This window comes from Silurus meridionalis, chromosome 24 (genome assembly GCF_014805685.1).
Source record: "Silurus meridionalis isolate SWU-2019-XX chromosome 24, ASM1480568v1, whole genome shotgun sequence".
NCBI lineage: Eukaryota > Metazoa > Chordata > Actinopteri > Siluriformes > Siluridae > Silurus > Silurus meridionalis.
In genome coordinates this window covers 10,991,957-11,002,494 of record NC_060907.1, presented here as the reverse complement: position 1 = coordinate 11,002,494, position 10,538 = coordinate 10,991,957, and the positions used below count along the sequence as shown (strand labels likewise).

Here is a 10,538-nt window from a genome sequence, read left to right as displayed (position 1 = left end):
AACCTATAAGATTCACAACCCTATACTTTGTGTTAACAGATCTTACATCAGCCTTTTGTCCTCCACGGAAGCTGATGCCATCTGAGATGCACGACTGAAACTCTGCAATGGTGTAGTACTCTGTTTCCACAGTAGGTGGCTCTGGAGGCTTTGGCAGCTGGAATCCCTGAAGATGTCACAAAACATGGTTATAGTGTTACATTATTGTGTCATTTCATATGCCAGTAATTAATTACTACTAATTTTTTCAGGTTTCGTAACTAACCAGATTTGTATCTCTTCGAGGGGGAGGTTTCTGTCTGAGGTTTGGGGATCCTATAGGGGAAAAATTAAGAAAAATAACTTTACCAGCTGATAGACATCACAAAGATGTATCAGACGTAACAGAAATGTAATTGGTAAACGCTGCATCCTTTTGTAATCAAGCAATCCAAACCTTAGACTGACATTTGTGTGAGACAACAAAAACTGGTATTCATCACAAAGTACTGTAACTTGACAACTATAATCAGTAGAGCTTTTTTAATCAAGCCAGTCAGAACACACTGTCATTATTTTAGTCTTGAACTCAGAGAAAGTCTGGCTTACCTATAGCTTCAAAGCCTATTTAAAAGAAAACCGTAATTAAATTGATACCTCACAGTAAGGGTATGTGAAATGTTTTAACTAAAATTAAACTAAAAGCTATTAAATAAAACCAAATGTGCAAAAGTATGACATTGTCTTTGTAAATATTCTTACCAATCTCCACTCGGTGTGGTGCCACTCTTGCTATAGCAGGCGAGCCCGGCTCAGCCTTTGGTTTAGTGTCTTGTTGGGTGGCACTACATACAGACTGCAAGGCTGCCTTTGGGGCAGTGCTGGCTATCATTGAAGCTTGCTCTACTTCAGGGGCACATGGCATGGGAAGACTGATCTCGCTCTTGGAGATGTGACGGTCCGGTGTGGTAGCCTCTCCATCCGTCTGCACGTCCTTCTCACTGACAGCTCTCTTGTTAAGCAGGTTGCTGATCTCCATGATGTTACCAATGATCTCCACAGGACCAGTCAGGGTCTTCTTTCTTGGTGAAAGATCGTCCTTCAGTTTCTTCAGGTATGAGGCCGGGGCCCAGCCCTCCTTGCCCAAGTACCTGTAATATAAAGGAGAAAGTTATGTATATGCTAGGGCTATAATACATACTGACGACTACTACTACATTTTTATTCTTCTTACTCTGTTGAAATGAGTCAAGAATGTTCAAAAAGCAGCAAAGAGAAATGACTTAACTCATTTAGATCAGCATTAAAAAGTGTTCTAGCAACCGTCGTAGTAGTATCTAGCTTTGTTTCTTCTTTTTTTTTTTTTTTATTGTTTTTATTATTTGTAGTTTCTTTTTATGAGTTTTCCCTTCAGGCTTTATGTTTGTAAACAGGGTCAATCTCAGGTCAGCTATTAGAAAGGAAAAAAACGATTATCAAGGCACTAAAACAAAATGCCATATGATTTTACTTCTCATATTTTTTAGCTGAGCAGCTCCCTCCAGGGGGAAAAATTATATATAAGGCAAGCGGACAGAATGGGAGAGAGTGAAATAGAAATAAATAGAAAGAGAGAGAGAAAGAGAGAGAGAGAGAGAGAGAGAGAGAGAGAGAGAGAGAGAGAGAAAGGAAGAGGGGAAAAATCTGTCATAAACCATAACTCTTCTTTCAAACAAGCAGCCTGCTCTGAAAAGGCATTAGAGAAAAGCTTCCGCTGTATACTTCAGCAAAACTGTAAAAAAAAAGACCCATAACTAACCCAGTAAAATGCTTGAAAAGTTCACAAAAGTCACATAACTGCCTTCAAATGAGAGAACTCAATATTTCTCTCAGAATACAGCAAGACAGGGTTTACCTGATATACCACCATCCTTCCAGGTTCTTCTGAATGACCTCCACGGTTACTCCTTTTTCAAACCCGATCTCATCCTTACCCTGACTGGTGTAGGGCTGCACAGTTATGTACTTCTCCTCTGAGAGACAAAAAGACACACAGAGAGAGAGAGAGAGAGAGAGAGAGAGAGAGAGAGAGAGAGAGAGAGAGGAGAAACTGTCAGTCAAATAAGTTATAGCTTCAGGATTTTTCTTTGCTCAGCAATGTCACTGTCTCATGTCTCTGCAGAAAAAAACAAGGCTGGAAAAAGCCTCTACCAATAACTGTATAAGAATAGAACTACAAGACCTGAATGCACTTGGTTTTAAGTAACATATGGATAATACTACCCACTATTCAATTATTTATTCACCTGTTTTAAGCAGATTGGTCTAGTTTCTAGTTATCCATGCTTTGCTAGCTAGGTTCTTCAGATGCTCAGGATAAAACTTTATTCATTGATTACGAAGCAACCTACTGTATGTAAGTAAAGAAGCATTACTGACAGCTTACCTTAGTTTTACACTAAGATTAGAATGTCTTATTTGAGTGCCTTCATTTTAGACTTTTACCCTTTTCCTCACCACAGCTATAAGAAAATATGTTATGGAGTGTGAGTGGTGAGCAAAATGTAGAATTTTTCCAACCAGTAGTGGTACTGCAGTGGTGTGACTGTTCTAGATGGTGGAAAAAGTCATGGCGGTCCAGAACACATTAGCTCTGTATGCAGTCATAATGTGATGTGCCAGCAGAAAAAATAAAATACAACCCTGAGGCTTTCTTCTCTCTTTCTCTCCTTCTCGCTCTCTCGTCTCTCTCTTTCTCTCTCTCTCTGCCTTACATAAACAAAACGTTGCCACTGTCAACCTGTTGGGGGAACTTTCACTGCTCACTGAGTACAATGCTCACCTTCCAAATGTAAATAGATGGGATGGTAATATAAACTTGACCTGAAAGCACAACATTCGAACAACAATCGAATATCATGCTTTTTGCTGGACAGTTACTTTATTTGTTTTCAGATGTTGTGCTTTTAGACTAATTTGGCTTCATAGGAAAAAAGATTAACAGTAAAGCTAGAGGGACAGTGATTTATGCTTGGATGCACACCTAGTCTTTTTATGTTTCACACTTTCCACTGTGACTTTCCAAGGGTAAAAGAGAGAGAGAGAGAGAGAGAGAGAGAGAGAGAGAGAGAGAGAGACCTTGAACTCCAAACTGCCCACACAGACTGTATTCACTGCACACATTACTAGACCATGAGGCTTCAGGCAAACAAATAAAACCACTAACAATTTTTTTTTTACCCAGAACAACAGTAATGTTGAATTACTTGTTACCATGCAACACTTTTGAAAGCTCACGAAGCTGCACTGTTTTGTAAAACCAAACGAAATATGCATGTTTATATGGTTGGTGATACAATGCTTCATTTTGGTAAATTCTGACGTATCTACACATTACAATCTAGATTCGGACAATCAAGTGACTGAATCAGTTGAAAGGAAAATTGTAATAACTATTCCAGTTCGGCTAGTCCACTTTGGCAAGTCCAAGTTTTCATGAGACAGCATGAGACAGCAATATCTTTATAAACTTTTCAGAGTTGTCTAAACAAGAAAAGATTAGTAAAGCACTTTGCACAAAGCACACTAAAGCACAAAGCTGTCTATTCAGCCTATTCTTCCACCTAGTGACCATATCTGGATATGGATTAACATAAAGTTCATATTATGTTTTGATTTGAAAAGCTAAAACCATCAGAAGATCAAAACGTTTTGGCATTAGTCACTAGCCAAATATTGCCATGTCTCATATTTTTCACCTGACAGCATTTCACCTCGGAATAACTTCAACGAAAGAAATGGTGCCAGCATAGAGATAGAGCATCTGCCGAAATATCTCTCTTGGCAGTTCTACTAAACCGAACACATAACTAAAACAAAAGTGTTGAAAAACATTCAGTTGCATATCTAGAAATCTATCTAGAAATCAGTCTTCACACCCAAGCTGCTGCTTTTTTACTATCTAGTTGTGAAAAAGCATATGTACAGTCCAACCTCGATACTGGAGGGGGTTACGTTCTATGACACCTCGGGAGTAACAAAAATCGAGGTTTTGACTCTCCTTTTGATGGTTCCTTTTTCATTCGGAATTGTACATGTACTGTACTATAACAACAAAAATTAAAGTAAAAAAATAAAAGTCACGAACAATCGAGGTCGCAAATGTCAAGGTTCCACTGTACTTCATTACAGCTTGTTAAAAATCTCAATTTTTCAATTACATTTGACATAATACAAAGATCTTACATGTTCAATTTTGTTCTCTGAAGTACTAACCTAGCTCTACAAGAAAAATCACACATGAATCACTTTCCACTTCAGCCCTTATATATTATGTTTTACTGTTCAAGTCAAATTCTATTTACTCATTTATGTAAGTAAAACAATTTTTTTACTTTAAGTACAGATTAAACAGCATGCTTCAAGGGTGTATCCTGGAGTTTTGTTAGCTAGGGTAAAATAGTGACGATTAGGAGTGTTTACTGACCAGGGGAGCATGAACTCTTGCACAAGTATGTGTTTTTGTATGAGCAGTTGACAGAAAGCTGACGAAAAGGTAGTGGACACTGACACAGCATTAAATTATAATCAACTTTAGGGAAACTATATAGACATTTTTTGACGAAGCAGGTGCACTGTGTTAAGATGAAATGCTAGGGCCCCTTTCTAGAATTCAAAAGGAAGCATTGCATTTGATTGAACTGCACTCCTGATATTTGTCTTTTTTCCCGGTAATATACTTCTTTACTATATACTTTCCATAATAGAATGAACTATGTGCTGACTAACTATTTATGTGATTGCTGAATTCTTCTATTGTTTAAGAATGCAATTTTTTTTTTTTTATTTGAACCCATGTGTTTTTCATATTTTCATGAAGTTTCTACAAACTTGTTCCAACACTTTTAGTGACAGAAAGGGGGACATTACATTAGTTTCTATATTGTCTCTGTAGCATTTTTTTTGTTTTTATGTTGGAGGTTCTAAGACCGTTGCAAAGAAAAGCAAGTGTTTTTAGAACTCTTTAGTATCATTATTTTTTCAATGTTAAACCCTGTGTTTATCTGCTAATATAACCGATATCATGCTACAGAATTTGAACAAGATTCCTTGTTGTTGAAAATGCTGCCCAAGGTTTGTTTAGAATAACTTAATTTACAATTCCTTAATGTAACCAAATGAATACAATATCGCATTGGATTTACATGAATAGCTCAGGAGGAGTAGAAACAGTGTGTACAGACTCCTGCTGAACACCACAGTGCAGGCACACACACACACAGCAAGCGTCCGGACACCCCCGTGTTTCCATGCATGTATGTGTTTGTGTTCACCTCGACTCTGTTGCCGGTTGACTATGCCCCCTAGTGTCCACCTCCGGTCCAGTCGCTTCAGATGGGCCTTGCGCCGCTTAGTAACTGACATGGATGAATGACGAAAGGAGAGGAGCAGGGGAGAGAAACAGAAAAGGAAGACAAACGACAAACTGAACATGAAAAACTGAAGAAGAAAACTGGCATTAGTAACATGAAGACAATATTACAGGGAAGGAAAAGAACAGTAATGGCAAGTCTGTTAACAATGGGGGTTTCTTTTTGGTTAGCAACTGGTGGATAAAGCTCTGATGAAGGGAATGATGACAGGTTAGGGACGATACATGTGTTACAACATTTATAATAACTCACTGTAATGTACGGCGATGAACGTCTGCTTTGTGCAGGTTGGGTTCAACTCAAAAGCACATTTAAAGCACAGTGCAGACACTGAGGCCGCTTTCATCTAACACGGGGTATAACAATGACCGCATTCCATCAGAGTGGACCACTGTAGGTCAGAGTAGGTCCACTGAAAGTGGGATAGAAGTGCTATCCAACAAATTAATGGTAAAACACAACACTATTAACTGGAAAAGAAAATAAGGGGTCCAGATTAAACACTGCATTCTCGTTGCTGATTGGACACAGTATATACAGTGCATTTAGAAAGTATTCAGACCACTTTCACTATTTACATTTTTTTTTTTAATGGTTCAACCTGATTCATTAATAAAAATTTTTCTCATTAATCTACACCATAATAACAAAGTGAAAAGAGAATTCAAGAAAAGTTTGAAAAATATATGAAAAACGAAAACAACTGAAATATCAGATTATACAACTACATCAGTATTCAGACCCTTTTAAACAACAATTGAACTTTAGCGCAGGTACATCCCAATTCTTTTGATTGTTGCTAAGATGTTTCTACACCTTGTTTGGCATCCACCTGTGGTAAATTCAACCGATTAGACATGATGTAGAGAGGTACATCCCACTCTACCGAAGGCCTCACAGCTAACAATACACATCGCAGCAAAAACAAGCCACGTGGTCAAAGGAACTGCCTGCAGAATTAAGAGATCTGGGGAGGGCTACGAAAATGTTCTGCTGCCCTGAAGATTCCCAAAGGCACAATGGCCTCCACTGGAAGAAGTATGGCTTAACTAGAACTCTTCTAAGAGCTGGTCACCTGGCCAAACTGAGCATTTGAGGGAGAAAAGCCTTAATAAGAGAGGTGACCAAGAACCTGATGGTTTCAGAAATACAGCTATCACTGCAGCCCTTCACTGATCTGGGCTTTATGGCAGAGTGGCTAAACAGAAGCCTCAAAACCCAAAAAAGTGCGAGGGACTTTTAGACTGTGAGGAATAAGATTGTCTGGTCTGATGAAACCAAGATTGAACTGTTTGGCGGCTATTCTAAAAGTTATGTCTGGAGAAAACCAGGCACCATCCTAGTGAAGCATGGTGGTGGCAGTATCATGATGTTGGTGTTTCTCAGCAGCAGGGACTGGGAGACTGGTCAGGGATGTGGGAAAGCTGAATGAAACAAAGTACAGAGATTTCCTTAACAAAAACCTGTTCCACAGCGCTCACGACCTCAGTCTCGGCCTAGGGTCACCTTCCAACATGATAATGGTGAATGAGGTCTGAATACTTTCTGAATGTACTGTAATTATTACAAGGAAAAGGGACTTAATTAGTTTAAAATCTTTTATTCTTACTAGTCGTCAAGTTTTTTTTATTGTTCACATACTCGTACAATCGACATTTTGTCTACAATAAAACTGTTATTGACTTGTGAATAAAGAATAAAAAGTAATGAATTAAAAAATCAGTAGATTCAACTGCTGCACTGTAGCCAATCAATGATTAGCATGTTCAATAAGGCCCTTTTTAATTCAGGTTCATGATAATGTTTCTGTTTTTACATTTGTTTTAAAATTGTATGTGTTTTCTGATATGTTGAGCTGCCTTTTCACAATTGTTGTGTTTTTAGTTTTGCTGTTGCATTTACAAATTTCTTTTTTTTTTCTTGTGTTCTCTCTCTGAATATTAATGTTTGTTAATGTTTTTTATACTACATATGTTGTGGTATTATTGGGCTGTTGTGTTAAATCTGTTAATTTGTTTTTAATGCTGTGTTGCCTTTTTAAATCAGGTGTGGGGTTTTATTTTATTTTTTGCTTTCCAGCTTGGAAATTCTCTGTTGTGTTTTCAGTTTTTTGTTGTTGCGCTTCCCCATTGCGTTTCCCCATTGCGTTACTTCCCCACTGCCACTTGCAGGCATGATGCTACTGCTTGAATGATATTGAAATGTGCTTTTTTGTGAATTTTTTTTTGTAAGGCAAGAAATTTTCCAACCATGGATTAAAGGTATAAAATAAAGTAGTTTATGTAGGGTGTAAGTTATTTTGTTTCTTCCCAGAATGCGAAAAAATTTTAATTTGAACCATCATTAGTAATAATATAAATGTTACACTCAGCCTAGACCTCTTGCTCTTTACTAAATCAAATTGGACAGCAGCGGGGAAAATGTAGTTTAATGTTCAGAGCAGACTCTCGACAGAAACCACAAAATGGCATATTATTTGGTCAAGTGAAATGGCATGTATATCTGCCTTCTTTTTAGCTGGGAAAACGTGTCTGAATACAAGGCACTGTATGAGAAGTATGTGCCTGTGTTAAAAGACTTCATTAGGCTGGATAACTCACAGCATGTTGCAAATTCTCTGTCTCTGTGTGGTTTGATGACTGGCTGCTAAATAAGATGCAGCAGCTGCACCTGCACTGTGTGTGTGTGTGTGTGTGTGTGTGTGTGTGTGTGTGTGTGTGTGTGTGTGTGTGTGTGTGTTTGTGAACTTCCACAGCTGTATGACCCACCCAAAGACAAAATGTATATGGTGTATATACCTGCATCACCATGTCACGTTCAGTCTATAAGATTAACTACTACCACTTAATCACTACACAAGTCAGATTACTCTCAATTTGCACTAAAATGAGGCAAGTGCTGCATCAAAGAAAAAAAGAAAAAACCTGTGATACAGTGACGAAATCCTTCATCCCGAGAGGGAGTGGCTAGACATTTGGCTCAAGTATGCTCCAGCAAAGAATTTCTACACTCGATTTCATGAAGTGGAATTTGTGTGCTGGCCAAAAATCCTTTTCTATCACTGACAAGGGCGTGCCAGGATAGCGGATGAGAGTATGTGTGAGTGTGTTTGTGTGTGAGAGAGACTCCCATAGGGCCTTGTGGGAGTCTCAAATGTGCAGTCTCTGTTGTGCATCTGGGGACAGCTGGACTCTCAAAAGTGTGAAAGGCAACTGGTTTTCTTCCGAATTTGTCAAACCAGTTAGGAACAGAGTGATGAAGCTCTCTGTAGTGAAAGACACACACTTTCACTGTGCTTAATGTGAAAGTGTGTGTGTGAATGTGTGTGTCTTACCCTCTCCTGATCTTGATGTGCCAAGGTCCAGGTCATCTCTGGTGCCAGTCTGAGCATCTAAATACGTAGCAGGAACCCAGCCTTGTTCTTCTACAGTACTGACAAACCACCAGCCTACATAAAGACAAAAACAAAAAGAAAACAAATACATAAGCTCTCACTGCCAGACACAATAAAAAACTGATCCACACATTATAAGTAAAGAGCTCTGGGTTAAAAGAATTCAGATTTTCCACACTTACTGCATGGAACAGAAGTGCTCATACTGTAATGTCAGTCCTAAGGTACACATTCCACATCAACAGTAATCCTTCTGCCATAGCTGCAGGGTGTGTTCACATCTGCACATTCAGTTAATCTATGAATATATTTCATTATAAATGGGATACTCCAGAGTTCTTGCACCTCGCCTTTTTCTACCACATCTGTAGTGTACGTGTCATTATTATGCACAAGGCCTTTACTTCCATTACTGAGAAAAAACTTTGAATCGCTACTGACTTCTATTGATGTTAACAATGTTTGAAGTAAACAACTGCCCCTTCACATGTACATTAAACACTATATGGACAAAAGTTACCAGGCCATAAGATTTGTATGTGCTTTTAGAACATCCCATCTCCCATTTGCTTTTATAAAAACCTCCATTCTTCTGGGAAGATGTTCCACAAGAGCGTTAGTGAAAACAAGTACTGATGTAGGGTGAGGAGGCCTGAGGTGCAGTCAGCATTTACCCTAAGTGTCCAATAGGGTTGAGATCAGAACTCTTTAACCCGCCACTCAAGTTCTTTCACTCCAACAAATATAAAACATATCTTCATGGGGCTGGCTTTGTGCACAGAGGCATTGTTAAGCTGGAACAGGTTTGGGTCTCCTAGTTCAAGTAAAGTAAAAATTCAATGGTACCGTGTCTACAGACATCCCTTAAAAATCTGTGCCTCCAGATTTGCGTGGTAAGTTTGTGGAATAATCAAATATGGCTGGAAAACCCTGGTGTCCCAATACTTTTGTCCAAATGGTGTAAGTGAATAGATTCTCCATTATTTCGGAAAATATACAATATCTGTCATAACAATGCATTCAAGATTTATTTGCAAAACATTGAAGACTTTGAATAAGTTGTCTCAAACAGTCCACACCACAGGCTAAAAGCAGACATGTATAACATTTTGTTGTAAAGCCATAATCAATAAAGCCATTTGTCCTTATTGTTAATTTAAAAAACTCCTTTGGGATATACTTGAGGTTTTTAAGAAATGCGTTGTGATGAATATTGTTCAGAAACTCGAACAAAAACTTGCTCGTGGTCATTCACAAACAAAGCCGGCGAGCACCATGTGGAACAACTGAGGTTATGAATTCACACTGTTCACACAGACACGCTCTCAAACTCACTGACTCTGCTGAATCAGTTATTTTTTTCCGAGGTGTGTTTATAAACTGGGGACTCTGGAGAAATAAAGGCATTTCCTGTCTAAAATCTGGTCCCTTTATTTTATTTCACTTTGCGTATGTGCGAATGCAAAATTGATACCACAAGGATATATTTGGAAAGCTGACATCAAACCAGCTGTCAAGAGAGAAAAGGTGAACAGGTCCAAGCCTGGAAAAACAATACCGCAGCTATTTCGATTCTTTTCAGTGGTAAAACTTTATTTGAAAAGTCTCAGGCCTTCATTTTCACATACAAATTCACAAGAATTGCGTAAAAATGTTATATGAAAAACACTTTATGCATTGAAACACTGAAGGATCTATTCAAGATTTCTGTCAAAACTCTTCAGCTTTTAAGTATGACTTGCATGGAAGAAGAG

The 10,538-nt window shown here is 38.4% G+C and overlaps 1 protein-coding gene across 5 annotated transcripts in view; it reads right to left on the bottom strand.

Annotated features, from left to right (window-relative positions):
• Positions 1 to 10,538, bottom strand: part of sh3pxd2aa (SH3 and PX domains 2Aa) — a 109,905-nt gene that overhangs the window by 7,643 nt on the left and 91,724 nt on the right. For 2 of the 5 annotated variants that reach the window (XM_046837910.1, XM_046837912.1), the window contains 7 exons: positions 8,725 to 8,838; positions 5,292 to 5,375; positions 1,874 to 1,991; positions 742 to 1,130; positions 589 to 603; positions 266 to 315; positions 47 to 166 (listed from right to left, as the gene is read on the bottom strand). In XM_046837910.1, coding sequence (XP_046693866.1) covers positions 47 to 166; positions 266 to 315; positions 589 to 603; positions 742 to 1,130; positions 1,874 to 1,991; positions 5,292 to 5,375; positions 8,725 to 8,838 — 890 coding nt within the window. The remainder of the gene's footprint in view (positions 1 to 46; positions 167 to 265; positions 316 to 588; positions 604 to 741; positions 1,131 to 1,873; positions 1,992 to 5,291; positions 5,376 to 8,724; positions 8,839 to 10,538) is intronic. The other 3 variants (XM_046837911.1, XM_046837913.1, XM_046837914.1) reach the window with 2 other exon arrangements.